The following is a 21,329-nucleotide window of genomic DNA, read 5'->3' on the forward strand; positions in this document are numbered from 1 at the left end:
ATTAAAGTGCAGAAGAATTCAGAGCTTCTCGGACAAGTTTTTCTCTTGCTTGTGGAAGTATGAAAAACAAAGAACATGCAGGCTATCAGCAGGAGCAATTTTCCTGAATGTCAAGCTCTGAATAACACAAGCTTACGCAGTCCATGAGACTCCCCTTTTCAGAAATTATAAGGAATAGGCACTATTTTAAGAAAGGAAGACCTCAACGCTTATTTTAAACAAAACACACTCATATCTAGTCACAGATGCAGCAGTTCCCAAGTGACCTTGTTACTTGACAGAAAAATCCAGGCAATAAAATGTAAGTGCTTTATGGTATCACTGATGTGCAAAAAAAAAAAAAAAAAAGAAAAAAAAAGATATAGTACATTTACATGTTATAACTGGGAATTTGGTTTTTTTAGATCATTACAAAACTCTTTCTCCCATGAATGAAGAAACACCCTATCTCCTGTAGCTACTAGAATAAGTAAGAGTAAAGAAGATCCCCATTTGCTTTAAGGAATTTGCATTTTATTGGCTCGAAAGATATTACTATGAAGGTCAAATAAAGAAAATCCATGGGGGAAATAACTCATCCTGCTTTTGCGGATTAGTAGTCTGGGTAATCCTGCAACAAACCTATATGAGCCATTTACATTTTCCAAAAGCTCATGATTTTGTTAGATCAACTGAGCTTTCTCTACAGTCATGGAGAGAAACTTTATTAGGTCAGGTACTGAACTTCTTACACATACCCCCTCAGCAACATCCTTGACTGAGAACACCCCCACCCCCCAAATTTCAAACATCAAACTAAAACCTTTCATTAGTGCATGATTCCTTTTTATTTTCCGCTCTGTTCTTAAGCTTCTTCAAAAAGCAGTCCACTCTCAGAGGCAGAACTCAACTTTTTTCATTGAAAAAAAAAGGAATACATAAATAGTGAAGTCTGCTATCAATCTTAAATGCAGGGTTACTGCCATTTCCAATCTTCAGCTCTAGACTTCAATTTATATAGAAAGTTTTTACTGCCACGTCAATCATGGCATATAACACACATAACCATTTTAAAAATAAAGAAATGCTAACAAACAACTGTAAACTAAGAAGAAAGAAAAAAGTAAGCCAAAGATGATCAGTTTGATTCTTTTTCACAGTTTTCTCACTGCCCTGAGAATTGTATTTATCAGGGAAAGTTTCAACTTTTTCTCAACAGCAGCAGTTTGTTCTTAAACTGCAATTAAAACTTTCACTGACTACCTACATCAAGCAAGTTAGAATCTTGTTGCCCATACCAAAATAATGGAAGCGGGAAAAGGTAACTCTGGAAAGACAGCAGAAGTTTGGAAAAAATGACAGGGGAACAAAACTCAGGATAGTCCAAGGAGCAGCATGCTCCATGAATGTACAAAATGCTGCCACACAATACAGAATTGTGCATTTCAGACTGTAATCACATCTTGCAGTTCTGCTGAATCAAAAACAAAGCAGAACTTGTGTAGAATTATTCTAAAGCAATTAAAACTTTACTATGCATAGCTTGATGCAAAAGCAAGCATATCCCAATGTAAGATGAAGTGCTGTATTAAAACCACAGCTGAAGAGCTGAGAAATAATGAAAACCGTTAAATAATTTCAACCACTAAAAAAGTGGGCGTATTCAAAAAACAACTGTGCACAGTGCACCAGCACTTAATATTAACACTATTTAGGTTCATTTTACCAAGGACGGACTATTCAAGTCCTGACTTGTGCACTTACCCAGCACCAGTGACGTTAGTCTTCATTAAAATATATATATTAAAGAAAAATGTGTATTTTATTACAACTACATAAATGCACAAAAATAGGTAGAACAGTTTTTTGTACGCTTTACTTCTCCAAGGAAGATTAGACTGTATTTTGGGGAAGGGAAGAGGATGGAGATAGAACATTCTTAACTAATCTGCTCTCACAGAGCACGTTCTGGGAATAAGAACGCTGGGACTGGTAAAAATCTGCGACCAATTTGTGTCACATATACTACAACATGTACAACTTTATAACTTACGGAAATGGGGCAATATATTGAATGAAGAGCATAGTTTCATATATGTCAAAGACTTCCTCCAACAGTGTTCATTTTTTTTTGTTTGTTTTAAGGATGGCTGGTGTCTCCAACATGATCCAAAATAATTACTTCAAATGTAATTGTCTTTCTGCGTTCCAAAATGATCATTTAATTGAATTCCATTCCATGTTGAGGATAACAGAAAATAATTAGGATCCAAAGAGATAAATACCCAGCATGATATTAGTTAATATGAGAACCTGGAAGACAGTGAAAAAGCCATTAAGTCTCTCTGAAAGGAAACAGAGATTTCAAATAAATAAGCCATCCTTACAGCAGCGTCCAGAGACAGTGAGAATGACACAAGTGTTTCACGTATTCTAACACTAATACTCAGCTAAAGTTTCAAAAGGGGCAAAACTAAATTAAAAGTTTCACTTTGATTCAGTCCTCTTTCTTGAAAAAGAAAATATATGCAAGTCATTGAAAGCACAGAATACAACTTCCACGTGCATGATACGCATCAAGAACATGGTTTTGAAATGTATCTAAAAATCCCTGTAGTAAGAGTAAGAATGGGGATGACCCTAATTTAAGAGGATTTATATATACAGGTATGCACAGACAGGATAAAGGAACACTTTAAGGTAATAAATAATCAGAAGTTATTGTATTCTTAAATACGCAAACCTTGAAAATGGGCGTATTGCAGCAATAGGAAGGCATCCACAAAGTTTTTAAAAAGTGAACCTTAGAGTAACCCTATGTCTACTTCCAACAGTAAATTCTGGAGTGCAGTAAGAATATTAGACACAATCCTTCTTTTCAGAATACACAGATGATATCTGACCACGTCAAAGTTTACAGTTCTTAAAACAGTCTTCAGTATGCAGACAAAATGGAAGCCAGTTACTCACAAAGATGATAAAGTTTGGTGTGAAGAGTCCCCTTGGAAATAAAGCTTTTAAAACGTGCTTAAAATTTGGTCGTGGCCAAAGATAGCAAAGAAAGCTCAGTGTGAGCCCATGATGTGGCACCTACACACTAAATAGCAGTAGCTTTCAAGATCCTAAACAGAAAAATTTCATCTTTGTCGGTTTAAGTAACACATAATGAATACAGTTTGGTAGCTCACCGAATAGTCGAAGTTTGATATGTTTCAAAAGAATGCTTAAGAATTCATCCTGTAACTACTAATTTTCTTCAAAAACTGGGAATAAGAGTGTCTCTGGCTATTCAGATGAGTCTGCTAAACCAGCTGAATCTGAATTGCACAACAGAAAGGAAAACTAATCAACATGTAACAACTACAGCTTCCACAAGATAAGGACTGTCTGTTGCTCTGTGCACTACAATAGTTGTAGGATCACTCTGTTATAGGACGATTGTTCAAGGCATTTTAAAATATACAAGTGGGAGACAACACTAGTGGAGGAGTTTGAAAACATTCCAGGAAAATCTGAAAGGAAAAAAAGAGCATACAAGCAGAAACGTTTCTCAAAAAAACGTTTTACAACGTCTTGTAGAGACTATCAGCTGTTCCAGTGGTACAGAAAAGACTGATGCAGTAGTATTAGTGTAGAAAATGCCATTAAAAAGTGCAAGCACAAAACTTGAAGAATTTAAAACTAACTTTACAAATTGCATTTTTTAGTCAGCTCTAGTTTATATGATTTATGACATGTAAAACACACACAGATGATTATAAAATACAAGATTTAAGTGCCTGAATCACACACAGATCAATGGTATGTCATTCAGGATCCAAGAAATATAATGACTATAGAAAGTCAGTAATATTTAGGACCGTTTACCTATAATTATCTTGGCAAAGACTACTTATGAGGTTTTAAGATCAAAATCTTTTTTCCAAACATTTTTTCTGAATTATACAGTAACGCAAACAGTAAAGATCCTTTAGAAAAAATACTTTTACACATTTTCCATATGAAGAATTCTATTTTCTCACCTACCAAATCCTGATATAAATTAAAAGAAAGAAAACTTAAGAGTTATTAAAAACTTAAATCAATAAAGATTCTTTTCATTCTCAACTTATATCATGAAAAAGCATTATAACTATCTATCAATATATTGCATCAAAACCCTAGTGCCTAGCAGTCTTTCAGAGCAGCCCAGCAGGACCTACAGAAGCAGGCTATTCCATTTCCTAAATGGAACTAACTTCTTTTTCTTAAATTACTATCTAAAGGATTTTATACATAGCTTTTACCAACACTTTCTTCTTTGCAAGTAAATGTTTCCCCATAATTGTGAGAACACAATTGCTGGGCATGGTATCCAAAGAAAAGGAAACAGACGGACAGGTGAACTTCAGAACTCTCTTATGTAAGCATGTCCAGCAATCCTACCCTATTAAAAAGGAAACAAATAATTTACCATTTATTTGCCTTTTACAGCTATTTAGAAAAATCAGTTCTTTATTTGTGCCTCATTCTAGGACAGGGAACAGAAACTGAAACTGCCATCTGAAAGAAAGATGAAGGCAGATCTGTTTACCAGAGACCTGCCACGCCTGCAAGTCCTTCAATGAGCCAGTTACTCCATTAAGTTACACAGCTGCATTTTTGGACGTAATTTTCCAGGCCTTTTGTACCTTGAGAGGTATTTCACACAGGGAGATGAAAACTTCAAGTGATTCAGTATAAAAGATTCAGTGCATACTAAAGGCATGGAACAGTCTCCTTCTATGATAGCTTGCACTGTACTTGAGGAAGTGCATGATCTGAAACCTTTTAAGAGACCGCAACATCACACTAAAAATCTACTCCAGCCTAGCAAAAGTTAACAGTGCTTGCAATCCTAAGATTGTCTTCCTGGCTTCAACGAAAGGAGCTGCAGAGACAAAACAAGATGTTTCACTGCTCATGCAGTCAACCTGACAGCGCTTGAAGCGTCGTCAAGTGAAGATAATCAAGGGCTACTGAACACCAACCCAGCTTTGCTATTTTTAGGCAGCACTGAACACAAAGAGTTAAAATAAGGCTGACTTGCATATTCACATCTTTGCATCTAATCAGATGAATCTACAGTATGTTTTCTTTTCCCCCTCAGGCCTAAAATACTTTTTATCTTCAACAAAAAAAGTATTTTTATAGAACTCGGGAGTACTTAAGCCATTCTTATCAGCCGAAGGTTAGTTCTCAACATCTGCTTTCGTCTTCATTTTTTTCCAATGACCTGTTGTTAGAAAGTCATTTCTGAATGACAGCTGTACTGTTACAGCTTTGGAGGGAGGGGAAAAGGGAAAAGTAAAAGAAAAGAGAAACAAAAAAAAAAAGGAGAGAAAGGAAAATAAAAGTGGGAGGAGTGTTACCATGTTAGGATAGCATGGCCTGACAAAGTCCAAGTGACAGCATGACCAACGAACACTGTTTTGGTACCAACAAAATAAAAGCAACTTCCAAGTATTTTACCTATTCTTGAGTAATACATGTTTCTTTGTAGGGGGATACCTTCTTATGTGTACACTTCCTCTACACACACCGAAGAAGCTATGTCTGGGTACTACAATGGGAAACACAGAAGAGAGCTATCAATTAAAAATGTCCCAAAATATTGGACTGCGTGTATGATACAGTAAAAGAGTACATACTACCATAATTACTTTTTATGGAGGACCTCCCTCTACACATATAACTACATAATCTATTCTCATCTAGGGGGAAAAAAGGGGAAAGGAAAAAAAAAAAGAAAACATGAACAAACCCCCACACTAACCTTTTCTGAGAGACATTAATCTTGCAGTCAGTCATACCGTGGAAACTGTCTCCCCCTCTCTCCACTCACAGAAGAACAAGCCCTAAGTCACACGTATTTTTGACTTCCAGGTTCAGTGCCCAAAGTTACTGTTGGAGTCATTGGATTAATTTTTACGACCATCCAGCTCTTAAATCAGACCTGAGTATGTGGGGGTTGGACTAGATGACCTTTAAAGGTCCCTTCCAACCCAAACTATTCTATGATTCTATGATGTTCCAAACAGGTCAAATATAATGGTAATCTGATCAACTCTGGTACCTTATGTACTTGATACAAGGGACTTCAAGATATCTAAGCCTGTGAATTTGAAGGTAGGCCATCTATACTAAGCCCCAACACCATGGCAAGTGTGTTCTTAATTTATAAGCATAGTGTGGATCTCCAAATTCACTATTTTTTTTTTTAATACCTTCAATAAATCCCACAGTTCTCTGTTTACCATCGGCACCACACAGAAGAATTAGTGTTAAATGCCACAGATGAAGCACACAGGGGACTAAGCCATTTTATTTTTTAGAAAGCTAAAGCTGAGCCAAGAAATGAGCTAAGCATTAAAAAAATGAAATGCCAGAATACAGTAAAAGGTTCCACAACTCCTACAGCATCAAGAAAAACAGAAGGGCATCTAGAAATATTTTTTTATTATTACAGAAGATTCAGTTATACTGATCTTAGAAAACACACCAATTTTAAGTTGGGTGCTAATAATTAATATCTTAAAAATAACCCAAAAGATAGTACTTTCGAAGAAATTATCAGGTTTAAGACCCAAGAAAAATTTCTAAAATATTAATGCATATTGTAACTTATGCATGCACACACTTCACAAGCCTTGAAAAAGGACAAAACCCCGATTTATCTAGTTGTTCATCAAGCCCCACTGTTCTTGACTATGTTGCTCAAAATTCCCTCTATTCTAGTAACATAAATCAAGAAATAAGCAAAGGATTTTTAATGGTGAGGAAGTTAATAATATCATTCTTCAGACGAAATAAAACCAAAAGGAACATTTATTCTCTTAAATGTCATTGCAATTGTTGACTGGTATAAAATAGTTTCTTTCCCCCTCTTTCTGCCTTATGCACTTATTCTATTCCACATGTATTACAAAAATCCTCTCCTATTTCTCAAAATTCTTCCAGAAATTAAATTTGCAAAAATTTTAGTAGGGCTGCCAGAATCCCTGTCTAAAGCTTGAGCGGGCCAAATACAGATAAAGAAATGCAGCATTCAGTTTTTTCAAATTGCTCTCCTTAATTTGCCTGATTTTCTTAGCAAATGGTCAAAGTTTCTCAGTGGCCTATCATCCCATTAAAAAAAAACCAAAACAAAAAACCCAAACAAAGAAAAAAAATTGTCAAAACCAAGCAAAAATGCATTAGCATCCTCCCCAAATAATTTTGGTAGTGTTCTAGTCAAACTTCACTTTCTCAGCCTCTTTGATACTTATGGCCTGCTCTGCAGCCTGGTTTTATCCTGACAACTCAGCAGTCGAGCTCCTGTTGGTTGTCCCCATGTCTCTACACTGACAAATTTAACAAGCCAGGGGATAATTCCTTTTAGGCCTTCACAATCTCAAATGCTTTGTTTGTTTGCATGTAAGTCTTAAAATGTTTTATGTTTTGAAGCTTCCTGAAGGCAGGCAGCTGAAGTCTTTGGACATCGCTAAGTGCTTAAATAACTAAATTTCACAGGAAACAATTGCTATGCATCTGAAGAAAAAAAAAAGAAAAAAGAATAGTTTTAATTCAAAGTGTAAGGACTCTGGATATGTCGGTAGATTTAGTCAATTCATGAGTAAAATGTAGTCAAATTACTGCATTTTACTCATTAATATATGTATGCACTATCACTCCTGTCTATGTTAACAGATGAGTAATTATGCCAATTTGTTTTTTCACTGAGCAACCTCTAGTTTAGTTTGTCATTTACTTAAAGGACGTAAGTTATATTCTTAGATACACGTTTTACTTTCATTTCTTCCATTTACAGAATGGTAATTGAATGCTGCACATATGAAGCTCAACTTTTAATCAAATTGGCCTGTGCTCCAAAGAACCAAAGATTTCTTAGAAATCAAGTATTGAAGAATTCAAAAAAAATAACCTGTGTTCCATTTTACCTCAGATATAATCTCTGTCCTTATCACACCAAATAAAATTAAGTAAAAGTGGTCACCACTACAATATTAAATTATATCAAATGCAAGTGGAATTCACATACAAGTTACTTGCAGACAGTTCTTAAGTGCTGTCAAACATTTTGTAGTGATTGGGCAGAAACAAAGTCAGCCCAACATTTACTATTAGATTTAATAAAGTATAATTATGTTTGTTGTACACTGACAACTGCATGCAAAGTATATATTAAGAAATGATAAATTCCGCCGCCCCCAGAAAAACCTTGTGCTTTTTACTGTGTTAAATACTGTAATTCAGTGATCCATGTTATAAATATTTGTTTACATCTGTTTCAGTGCCTTGAGAAAATCTGTGTAGCTGGAAGCAAGAAGAATACTAAGTAAATGATACGTTTCACCGAAATTTTCTATTATTGCTATCTAGCCAAGAAATAACAGAAAACCAACATACTGCACTATAATAATCGCTATTTGCAATCCTAATTCTATGATAAAGTAAAGTAATTGCTTTAGGATAGTATATTCTAAATACTTAGTTTCTAATTAAAATAGAGGGTACCAACACAGTAACTGTGAATTACTATCCTAAATTTATGAAAGCTTAAAGGTGACTGATAAAACCAAGAACAACATGAGAATTTAATATGAACGTAGTCTAGCATTTTATAATGCTCGAAAAGTATCTTAAAAGTCATTTGTTCCAGGAGTTTATCTTTCCAATACACAACTGATAGAGGCAAATTTTTAAACAGTCAGTAAAATCTACCTTCTATCCACTGATCAGCTTTATTTTTCTCAGATGTAATAACTGCACCAACTGATTTCCTGACGAAAAGGATTAATCTTTGTAACAAAAGAGCAAGCTAAGTATACAATGGAACATTTTGAAAAGGTCATTGAACTTGTCGCAGTTAAGATCTGACATGCCTGAACTTCAAGAATCATACATCAATCTCTGATGTGACCAAAATTTCCTAAGTAAAACAACCTATCTTCTTTTCGAAATTGCTAGAGACCGTAGGAAGCAAAACCAAGATACATCAAGTACACATAGGAAATTTTTAAATGCATCTCTCCACTATGTAGTTGTTTAGTTTCCACACAGCAACTATGGAGAAAGATGTGCTATATATGTAAGCGATAATGCCCTAGTAGAACACTATGAAATTAAAATGTAAGGTTACATTACACTATTGCTTCATATTTTTTAAACAAAGATTCACATATAAAGGGAGGTCAGAGTATTAAAGTGAACTGCTTTCAGTCCTCTTCAAAGGTTAAGTCATGTTGTGCAATAGTCCCCTATTTCTGAAAAAAGCTAGTATTTCAATAATTATTTCGTGTATGAAAACCAACAACATATGGGACACCATACTTACAAAGTAGTGTGCCAATGGATCCTGTATGTGTCTTTCTTGAAACTGGCAAGCACACCAACCACAAATGTAATTCAAGAGAGCATAATAAAAGGCAGTCTCTGAGAATAATGAAACATCAGACAAAGTAGGTGTGGTTTTACTTAACTAGGCAAGCTTTAGAGTCTTCCTTTGAACTTCTTCATATAAGAATACATATGAGTGACATGAAAGGGGGAAACATGGAGGAGACCGAGTAAGGTGAGGGACAAAACAACAAAGCATCCTTAAGTAACGGCAAAACCCCCACATTGGTTATGAATAGGTAAGGAAGAAAAAAAGAGGTGTGACAGTGCAGCTCTCGACCACTTAAAAATCTGACTGCTTTGTATATTAAGCAAAGTCCTTTTTAACGACTTTTTCCTATATCGACTAGAATTGAGGATATTTAACATTCATACCAGTCAAAGAAAACTGTGCAATAATAATTCATTTTCAACTATAGTGATTGCTCATGAAGTTGCTAACTCACAAGAACGCATGTAAGAAGCCTGAAGCATGCCTCTTCTATCACGGTATGGCTTTGGAGGGAAAGGCTCATGTCTGCTGAAATCTTTTGAATAAAAACATTTTTTACCAGCAGCATGAAATTAAAATTTTGTGAAAAATATCCAAATAGAAAAAAAAAAGAGTTATATTACTGTATACATGATCTCATTTATTTTTATCACAACACAGCCATCTGCATGAATCGACACCAGCTTGCATACACAAAAGTAAAACAATTCAACTGGTTTTAAATCTTAGAAAGCATCTGAGGTTTGTGCTGGTTTCCTGCTGCACCGTAGCGTAGCTCAAAATAGCTGCCAATTGCAAATTGCTTAAATTAGTGTGGAGACACAAGTTTGAAAAATAACATGAGGAATAAAATCTCCAACGTGAAAGCAAAATTTTTGGTTGCAAATGGAAAAAGAATCACAGGAGTAAGGTTTGATAAGCTGACACATCTCTACGAACCATATATGCTTAAAAAACCACATACTATTAAAGAATAACTATAACACCTTCAGGTGAATTTAATTTGGTTAAAACATTTCAATTCACATTCACAGTCTCTTCTTGAGCAAACAAATAAAAAGTTTAAATATAAATGCCCCCTAAGTAGTAGTTCTACATAAATTTAATTCTGTGCATATCTTCATTAGCTTCAGGAAGAAGCTACAGAATTTTATTTAAAAATTAAAAAAAAAAATCTTTTAACCTTTTGGATTTTACTCCTGTTACTAGCCTACATATTACATAAAAAAAAAAAAAACCCAACAAGTAGAAATTCTGAAATGGGAAGAGTACTAAAATTAAAAGAAACTATCCATAATTGTTTGGGTTGTTTGTTTTGTTTTGAAGATAATCAAAAGCATATTTGCTCCACGTACACCTAACTCCACAGACAGAAAAGGAACAAAATGTCAGATTTTAAATGTATTCAGAAATCTGGTAGGGTTTTTTTTTCGGTCGAGAATTAAGTCAGTTTTCCTATATAATAAAAACATTTTTCCCCCAAAGAAACAATTCACAATGTTTAAGATAAAAATTTCAAGGAATTAGTACTAATTCCTGGTGTGAGCTAGCACAAAGTGATTCACTGTGCGTGTGATAAAATGCAATCTGTATAAAGGTACATAATGAAATTATCTAGATTAAAGACTGGTAAATTGGAATATGTGGAAACCAAAGCTATTTGCATCATTAATGAAGATTAACTCACTTCTATCATCATACTACCTTCACATGATTCCTACTTCAGAACTAAAGTACCAGATCAAACACACGTGCTCTTTCCAAGCTGTTATGAAAAGGAATGGAAACTGGGGCTTTCCAAAGAGGTGAAACAAAGAAACAAAAATATAAACAAAAAGACCCCCCCACCCCCCTTATCTTACTTATCATTTTCTTATGCTATGATTCCAGCATTAGAATAATTTTCCTCCTCACTTAATTATTAAAACAAACAAACAAAAAAAATCCCCCAAAAAATCCTGAACAAAAAAAACCCAACCAACCAACCCTCCTCCCCCTTCAAAACACAAAAAAATCCCCCACAAAAAACACAAACAGCTTTTGGAGCACATCTTCACAATAAATGTTCAAATTAAATTCCTCTATCTTTCATTCAAAGACACAAGAAACCACATGCTGTTTTCATACCTACATATGGGTTATCAACATGACAATGAAACAGACTATTTATTTCAAAGGTAATATAAAAGCCATAGCAATGGCCATGGATAATGTTAAGGAAATATACTTAAGTAATTTCCTTATGCTGCTGTTCTTCCTCAAAGAGGGTTTTATTCAAACTTCTTCAATAAACAGAACTACAGTTCGCTAAGAAAAGGTGTAATTAATGTCTTCAACTGTACTGCACCAGTGTAGCAAGATGACTTTCTTTTTTTTAATGTTCTTTAGAGAAGTCTCATTAAGAGCATAATCTTACACTTAGATTCTTCAACTTTATTTATTTAAAGTGCACAGACTAAAGAAAAGAAACACAGGAAGTGTCATTATACTTTGGGATTTTAACACTTCCATAAAATACATGGGTATACAAAGCACCTCATACACAGTCATCAGTTTCATAATGTGAAAATATGCTTGGAGTAACACTACAGCAAAATGAAGTCATACACGGAACATGTATTTTCCATGCTCCTCCTTATGAGAGTTCTAGTTTTGGCACCATATACGAAGATTCCATGTAATTTAACAGGGAGTTTCCAAAAAAGCAGCTGATTCACCTTTCCTATTGGTTGCAACAAAAGGAAATAGAAAACAACTTAAAAAAAAAAAATCACCCACCCATACACGTAAACTTGAAGATCCCATTGCTAAAGTGAAAACTGAAAAAGTAAAACTTGGTTCACTAAGTCTAATTGTATAGGGCCAACACAAAAACAAATCAGTAATTTTCTGAACTATAATTACTCAACTATGAGGAAAAACTGTTCAAGTGCTAAAATCTGAAGATTAACAATTACATGTATGTCAAAAAAATAACAGGTATGTTAACTTTCGAGATGCATCCATTCAAATAAGTTTTGTAACATTTACCTGTATCCAAGCGCTTTACAGGGGACTCATCATCAACCTCAGAATCTCCACATGCACTCCTTGATCTTTTCCTTGGGTGCAGAAGTGTCTCCAACCTTGGAAGGACTACAGACAAAAAGGTTTTGGTCCCTAGCTGTGGAGAAGTTGGCTGGGTTTCAGTGTTCTTTGCAGACTTTTGGGGGCTTATACTTTTCGATTTGCAGAAGAGAATGGATGTACGTCTGTTTACATCAGTTGATGACTCAGCTACAGCAGAAACAGTCGACTCATTGAGATTACTGTCAAGTAAGTGTTCTGGAGTGTGTCCATTTATTTCTTTCTGAATGGAAGTGCTATATAATTCATTATCAAATTTTACTCTTTTGTAAAGCTTACTCTGCTCTGGATTGAGTTCTACTGGTTTGAGGGTTGGTGGTTCTGAATTAGTCTCCAAGTTTGAAGGAAGAGGTAATGCATCTGATGGTTCAAGTTTAGGGGGAGATTTATCTCCTGAAAAAATTATAAATAGAGTGTGATTTTTGAAAACCTGTAGTTATAAAGTCTATTATAAAACTCACTATAAATGTGCAGCCCACCAAATAAACTGTTGTTTGGAAACAAAGCATAACATTTTAAAAACAAACCTTGTCTAGCAACAATCTGTCCTAGTTAGTAGTTCCTACTTTTATGTTGGGAATGTAACAGGGATAGAAAAGTAGGCGTTTATAGTTGGTGTTAACAATTTACACCTGGATAAATACTTTTTACTTGTCATGCAGTTATGTTAGTTTCATTAACTAAAAACTAAGAAAACTATTTTTTTAAATAGAAAGTTGGGGTGGTGGATGATTATCTGTTAAATGCAATTATACTGCCATTCAAGTAAAATTTTTGATAATACACATTTTTATGTATTTCACCTTATCGATATTCACCTTACCTGCCTAAGATAAATTTTATCAGATGAGCATTTAAAAAATAAAAAGTATTTGTAGCCTCATCTAGTAGAGTGAGCTAAAATGTTTTATAAAATTTACAGAAAAGCAAGATTTGCAAAGTTGTTTTACAGTTGTGTCTAGAAGTTTTATCTATCAAAAAGAAAAAAAAAAAGGGGGGTGGGGGGGAGAAAAAACAAAACACCACCCCAAAATCTTGCAGCTTGAGTAGCCACTAGTTGGCAAATACACACTTGACAATACAGACTTAATAGGAGCAATCAGAAAAACCACCCTCTACCATTCCCCCCCCCCCCTTTTTTTTTTTTAACATGATCATGTGCAAGTCAATTGCAGTAATTCCATGCTGGGAAAAGACAATGGAGATATAACTATGAGTGTATAAAACTAGTTTCAATTTTTCATCCCAAGTGATGGGGGGGGGGGAACAAAACAACACTCTACTGTTGCAGCATTCCCAAATACAAGTAGGACGACTTCCTAACCCATAATTATCAATTCAAAAAGATGTTAAAAACCTTCTTTCTAGCTTCCAAAAGAATCTTGTAAAATATAAATTAGTAAGAAGAAAGAAGATGCTTATTCTATAGTAACTGTATGAGACTAACGTAATATTTATGCTATCACATGAAATTTTAAAATTTAGTTAATTTTTCTATGTCACCTGAAAAAAAAGGTGTAAAAACCCAAAGGTTTAAGCCCTGTATCTGTAGTGGATTAAATATTATCTCTATATTGTTTTGGTTTTGGCTCAGCAATGCTTACTTGGAAATCAATGACTTCTAAGTGCAGAAAAATCTATGCCCCATTGTTTAAGGTTTAATCAAACAATAGCATAGTTCATATTAAAAATATATTGTTAAAATAAAGTGTGACTATGCTCACATCCTTTGAAGGCATACAAGTATTAGAATTGGTAAATAATATTTCAGGAAGACATTTAGAATGAAATTAACAGCCAAATAAGCACATTTAAAGTACCACCAATTAAAAAAGCCTGTACTTTAGAGTGTCCAAGGTGACTGTTCTTTGTGAATAAGTTCTGATTTTCTTACAATTAATTAGAAAATATTCACAAAAAGATTTAAGCACAGGAAAACACTTGGAAACTATTTAGACACTAAAACCTAAACTTCATGGTGTCATTCTGGTACCATATTTTTCACATGATCAGAAACTGAAAACAGAATTGCAAGGGGGTAATTCACAGCTCTTCTAAAGTCAGCTCCTGTAGAGATCCTGGACACAGGATACTACTACTTCCCTCATCTTTCTTTTTGGCAACTTGTTTTCTTTACTCCTCTCTTAAGTACCTTCCATTTCAGAATTGAAATTTGAACTAATGACTATTACTCTTCACTAGATCAGAATTGTAACAATAATGCCAATCAACTCTGGATCATGCTCTTCATTGTTTTTTTTAAAAAACGTACTGTAAATATAAGAAAACAGCTACTGCTCACTTTTGGACTATTTTTTCCACAACAGCTGCAGTGAAAGGCTGTGTCATAAAAATGTTAAGCTACAAGTAAAAAGAGTTAGTGTATTCATTATCTGCCAGAAACTACATTCCTGAAGAACTATATTCAGTAGGATCATTACTTGAAGATTAAAAAGACACCCCCCCCCCAAATCATTAAACATTAAGAATACTTAACAGCCTCAGAACAAGCATACTGATTCACATACACTTTTTCTACCATTGTTCAAATCTCAAGCAAGTTGTATGTTTGAAAAGCACTGTCTTAGTCACACTAAGAAATAAACACCAAGTTGCTGTTTGAATGGCAGTTAAGGACAGTCATGTTATTGACTTCACCTTTCAAAAATGTTGAGAGCATCAAGCTGCACCAGACACAGACTGTTTTATTTATAACCATGCTTCCACTTTTCCTTGAGCTCTTTCCTCCTCCCATTCAATGTACTTATTCAAAATGAAACTCTCTAACTCTCCTAAAGAAAAATAGGTTAGCTTTTTAGAGAAGAGCTGATCGTGAAACAAACTCAATAGAGCTTTTTTTTTTTTAAGAGAGACTAGATTTTCTTTGCATCATTTAAAAATGAGCAATAAAGACCTCAGTAACTGATTTAAAAGCTAAAAAAGCAATAGGACATTCAACTGAAATATAAAGTTAGGTCTTTCTAGTATATTGCTCTCATTGAAATCAATGGGAATTAGCCAAATGTAGATGCAGTTCTGAGACCAACGTTTTGAGGAGGAAGAGAAGCGCAAGGGGAAGGGCTGGTTAGATATGGCTGACTTGATTGTACAACATGAAGTTTGTTAAGTCCTATCAATAGTTAGCTTTGTTTAAAACAAAACAAAACACCCAACAAAATCAAAACAAAACAAGAAACCAACCCAAACCTACCCTCCACCCTCCCCAGAGTCTGGAGTAGAGAATAAAAAAAGCTACAAAAAACAGTACAATGGCCAGAGTTTTCAGCACCAGTGACCTAGGCTCACATGATCCCCAATACATATTTTGGCATTTAAGTGGATTTCTGAAAGTACAAAGATGTTTTTCACTCAGGCATTTCTGATTCCTTTTCTTATGAGATTGATTGTACTTTTATTTCTTAACACCTAAATTTTTAAAAAGCCTTGCTACTGTGAAAAATAATGGAGGGAGGTTTTGTTTAAAAAGATAATTCTCGTATTCTTAAAATATTTGTTGTGATTAAGTGGCTGTTTGTCCATTTAAAAATTAAATATGATATTCATTTATTCTTTAATTCACATGATTAAAGCACCTGACTGAAGAGGTTCAGAACAGTACTGATTGAAACATAGTTTAAAAATCTTACCTTCTTCTTCTCCATCTTGTTCTAATGCTGCACTTTCTTCTTCAAAACTTCCAATACCTGATTCTATTTGAGGAGCTTGGTTGTGTTGCTGACTTAGTTTGTTGCGAATAATGCTGATTTCTTTCTTTAACAGCTTTGCTCTTTTGCTCCTTGACCCACTGGATTTCATTGCACAGGTGAGATCAAGTTTTTCTAGCAACTCTCTCAGCTGTTCTTCCAAGGACATATGCGCTCTGTTTGCAGGATTCAGTAACCTATCCACTGAAATTGAAAATGTGTTAGCGTTTCCCAGAATATTTCCCAGAATAATAATACCAACAGGAGGAAAAAAAATAAAATTCACTTGCCAGAATTAAAAAATGTCATGAAAAAGCTACTTAGATCAGTCTTAGTAGCTTCACTGTTACCAGTGAAGAAATGTTGAAATGAATTCCTACTATATAATTAACATTCTTCTTGATCAGCATTTTGCTCAAGAAAACTAAGTAGTAGAGCAAAGAAATAAAAGGTCAGAAGGAAGACATAATTAATCCTTCCCACCGTAATAGATGATTTTGTTATTGTCAAAGAGAAGGGCAAGATTATGGTTATAAAAGAAACGTGTTAATTGTTCTCCTTTACTGCCAAATCCTCAGAAAACTGGTATGTATGTCAAAAGAAGTAATTTTCATTCCTAGTATTACAAACACGCTTCGTTTTTTAATTCAGTAGGTTATTTAAGAATGTGCTGAAGATTATGCGCACTGGTAGTTATTTTGCATGATTTACAAGCATATACAATCATGTGAAAAAGTCCTCAATTTAAAAACCTTTTTAATGTATCTTAAATTAGGCCCTGGCATTGTCAAAATCAGAATCTAGCTAACACTGTTTCCTAACGACAGATCTAGTAGAATAGAAACACTTGAATCTTTCAAGCAATGTTTTTAATGGGGGGGAATCTAGTCAACAAACTGAACAGTAACAAACTTAAACATCTGTATGGAATGTACACACTGTGTGTAATGAAAAATGCAACTTTTAAAAATAATCCAAAAACATCTTACCATCTTCCCAAGAGAAAGGCTGGGGTGACTCAAGTTTAGGCCGTTCAGGTAAGTGCATTCCAGTTTCATTATTATAACCAATTCCTTCAGCATCTCGCCTAGCTTGCCTGAGAACTACACCTCCTTGATCTCTTAACCGCACTGCAGCTCTATAAAATATTGTGTCTTTTGCATTGTATTTCATACAGTTATCTATGATAAGATTGAAGTCTTCTTCAAACTCACTGAGGTTTTTATAGCCTTGAGCATCTAACCGTTTTCGCATGGTAGAGAAATCCATAGGATGTTTAATATGATCCAAATAGTCTGGAACCTTTGAATAAATATTTAAAACACGAATGGGTAAAGTTATCTTATTACAGACAAAGTAACATTAGCTATTAACTGATCCACATTTTCTAACATACTTTGTAACACCTCAAATCAAGAACTTCAAAACGTGGCTTAGAATTGCTCATCTTGATATTGCAAATGTTTGCATGCCAACTGAAGTTTACATATTACAGGATTCTGCATCTTAGGTAACAAGTTGGAGCTCTACTAACAGATGTTGAAACTACATCTTTTTAGAATTCTGTGTTTTTATGTACATATTATACGTGTATGCATACGCATACTTATAAATATATGTATTTATACATACGAACACATATGTATAATATATACATGTGTATGTAGTATATGCACACTCGTATATATACACAATTTATATAGACATGTATACGGTCTACATGTTATTTATACACATGTATAAATGTATTGTATATGTATGTATGCACACACACACACACACACTCTTTAGGTTTAAATGGTTTCCCACTGAATGAAAAGGAATTTCACCTGCAGGTAATAACACAGTATCCACATTTCAATTTTTAAGACACCCTTCGAGTTTGCTTTATCAAATAATCTTATTGCAAAAGATCAATATGTACACATGTACATACAAGTATTTCCCAGAAATTATCTTGGCACATGAGTATAAATAGACTTTCATAGCAGTAAGTCATAACTGATAATGTAAATTATCAGAATAGAGATTAAAAGCTAACGCTGGTCCCAACTCTGCATGCAATGATTTCTTTCTTGCACTTTAAGTGCCACCAAGTCATATCTAAACGTAAGGAAATACAGCTTAAAACATACCTCTTTAAGGTTCACTGGCTGAGCAAATATACGAGCAGAATCCTTTTCCTGCAGCTGATCTAGAACTGATCGCAAAAGTACTGTGAATGGAGTAAGTTGAAGTTCCATAGCAACCTGTTCAATCTTGACCTAAAGAAGTAATGATGATCCAATTGAGCATTTTTCATTAAGATACTGTTTTAAAGTTGTTTTGCAGCAATAGTAAAGTACTTTAGGTATGAAACACAACATAAATATACTTTAAGTAAATGCGTTCAATGCTACTTTCAATATCATCAGTTGGCATTTGTCTGACATATAAAGTCATCAGCTGAAAATGTAAGAAAAATCATTCTCATCCCTTCATTGTAGACTAAACTTCAACTCCAGCTTCTCAGAACTCAAATCTGTATTTTACTTACAAATTTATTTTGTTCCATTTTATAACTGTATTTCTTTTCTTTGAAGAGATGTTACACAAGAACAGCTTCATATTTTGCCAACAATGCAAAAATAAGAAGAAATTAAAACTAACATGCTTAAAATTAAATTTCAGTTGTACTGCTGTGTTCAAAGTGTAAAAAGAGAATTTGATGAACATTTACAGGCTACATAAGACCAAAACAAAGAGTAATTTTGAAGACAATGTTCTATGTGAAGTCCAAGAAAATAATTTAATAAAACAGAATCAACAACGTCTTCAAATACTTTATCATCCTTCAGAATTTTCATTATTTTTGACGTTACAACTCCTCTATAGTTTTATTTTCAGGCCATTTAAAGAGTTATCAACATTGAAAGAGAAAATATAGGCACATGTATTGGGAAAACCTGAAGAGAACAAGTTTTCTACAGTTCTTCAGAAACCAATTGTCTTTGCAAGTCTAACAGAATGGCTTGTTAAATAATTTCTCTACACCAGTCCATGCAGCGTGGGCAACAAACAGGAGGAGTTGGAAGCCACCATGCTGCTAGAAAGCTACGATCTAGTTGCCATTACTGAAACTTAGTGGGACGAACCTCATGACTGGAGTGTTGCTATTGATGGCTACAAGCTGTTCAGAAGGGATAGGCAAGGAAGGAGGGGCGGAGGGGTTGCCCTCTACATCAAGAAATGGATAGATTGTGAAGAGCTGTCTCTGAAGAATAGCCATGAGCAAGTTGAAAGCTTATGGGTAAGAATTAGAGACCGAGGCAACAAAGGGAACCTTGTGGTTGGTGTCTACTACAGGCTGCCTGATCAAGGGGAGCCTATTCTTACTCCAGCTACAGGAGGCAGAGCGCTTGCAGGCTCTCGTCCTGCTGGGGGACTTCAAGCACCCCGACATCTGCTGGAAAAGTAGCACATTGAGCTGTAGGCAATCCAGCAGACTCCTAGAATGCATTGAGGATAATTTCTTAAGCCAGGTAATAAGACAGCCCTACCAGCGGGGATGCAATACTGGACCTGTTTGTCACCAACACAAGTGAGCTAACTGGAGACATCAGGATTGGAGGCAGCCTGGGCTGCAGTGATCATGCACTGGTGGAGCGCTGGTGGATGATCACAGTCCTGAGGGACACGGGTCAGGCGAAGAGTAAAGTCAGGACCCTGAATTTTAGGAAAGCAAACTTCCAGCTGTTCAAGGAGTTAGTCAATAGGACCCCCTGGGAAACCGCCCTCAGGGACAAGGGAGCAGAACAGAGCTGGCAAATCTTTAAGGATGCCTTACATAGAGCGCAAGAGCTCTCGATCCTCAAGTGTAAGAAATCAGGACAGGAAGGCAAGAGACCAGCACAGATGAGTCAAGACCTGCTGGTCAAACTAAAGGGCAGGAAAGAAATACACAGGCAGTGGAAGCAGGGACAGGTATCCTGGGAAAAGTATAGGGACCCTGCCCAGTTGTGTAGGGATGGGGTCAGGAAGGCCAAGGCACGGCTGGAGCTGGACTTGGCAAGGGATGCAAAGAATAATAAGAAGGGCTTCTACAGGTATGTTAACCAGAAAAGGAAGGTCAAAGAAAGTGTACCACCCCCCCAACCCCCACCCCGATGAGCAAGACTGGCAAACTGGTAACAACAGACAAGGAGAAGGCTGAGGTACTCAACAGCTTTTTTGCCTCAGTCTTCACTGGCAACCTCTCTTCCCACACCCCTCGAGTGGATGGACTGCAAGATGGGGACTGGAGGAGCAAAGTTCCTCTCACTGTAAGAGAAGATCAGGTTCGTGACCACCTGAGGAACCTGAACATACATAAGTCTATGGGACCTGACCAGATGCATCCCAGAGTCCTGAGGGAATTGGCTGACATAGTTGCCAAGCCATTCTCCATGATATTTGAAAAGTTGTGGCAGGTGAAGTCCTTGGTGGCTGGCAAGAGGGAAACATTGCACCCATTTTTAAAAAGGGTGGAAAGGAGGACCCTGGGAACTACTGACCTGCCAGCCTCACCTCTGTGCCTGGGAAGATCATGGAACAGATCCTCCTGGAAGCTATGCTAAGGCACATGGAGGACAGGGAGGTGATTCGAGACAGCCAGCATGGCTTCACCAAGGGCAAGTCCTGCCTGACCAACCTAGTGGCCTTCTATGATGGAGTGACTACATCAGTGGACAAGGGAAGTGCTACTGATGTCATCTATCTGGACTTTGTAAGGCCTTTGACACGATGCCCCACAACATCCTTCTCTCTAAATTGGAGAGAGAGGGATTTGATGGATGGACTATTCAGTGGATATGGAATTGGTTGGATGGTCGCATCCGGAGAGTAGTAAACAGCTCAATGTCCAGATGGAGACTGGTGACAAGTGGTGTCCCACAGGGGTCCGTATCGGGACCAATACTGTTTAATATCTTCATCAATGACATAGACAGTGGGATCAAGTGCACCCTCAGCAAGTTTGCAGATGACACCAAGCTGAGTAGTCTGGTTGACACGCCTGAGGGACGGGATGCCATCCAGAGGGACCTGGACAAGCTTGAGAAGTGGGCCTGTGTGAACCTCATGAGGTTCAACAA

At 35.8% G+C, this 21,329-nt stretch overlaps 1 protein-coding gene across 2 annotated transcripts in view; it reads right to left on the bottom strand.

The window, feature by feature from the left end:
* BRD1 (bromodomain containing 1) overlaps window positions 1-21,329 on the bottom strand; it is a 59,882-nt gene that overhangs the window by 15,539 nt on the left and 23,014 nt on the right. Inside the window, exons 4-8 of one of the 2 annotated variants that reach the window (XM_009318765.1) lie at window positions 18,354-18,482; window positions 17,208-17,520; window positions 16,162-16,422; window positions 12,419-12,907; window positions 2,128-2,292 (exon numbers count right to left, since the gene is read on the bottom strand). In XM_009318765.1, the coding sequence (XP_009317040.1) occupies window positions 2,276-2,292; window positions 12,419-12,907; window positions 16,162-16,422; window positions 17,208-17,520; window positions 18,354-18,482 (1,209 nt within the window). In that variant the 3' untranslated portion in view covers window positions 2,128-2,275. Of the gene's footprint in view, window positions 1-2,127; window positions 2,293-12,418; window positions 12,908-16,161; window positions 16,423-17,207; window positions 17,521-18,353; window positions 18,483-21,329 lie in introns of those variants that run through there. The other variant, XM_009318764.1, reaches the window with a different exon arrangement.

This window comes from Pygoscelis adeliae, unplaced genomic scaffold, assembly GCF_000699105.1.
Source record: "Pygoscelis adeliae isolate BGI_AS28 unplaced genomic scaffold, ASM69910v1 Scaffold12, whole genome shotgun sequence".
NCBI lineage: Eukaryota > Metazoa > Chordata > Aves > Sphenisciformes > Spheniscidae > Pygoscelis > Pygoscelis adeliae.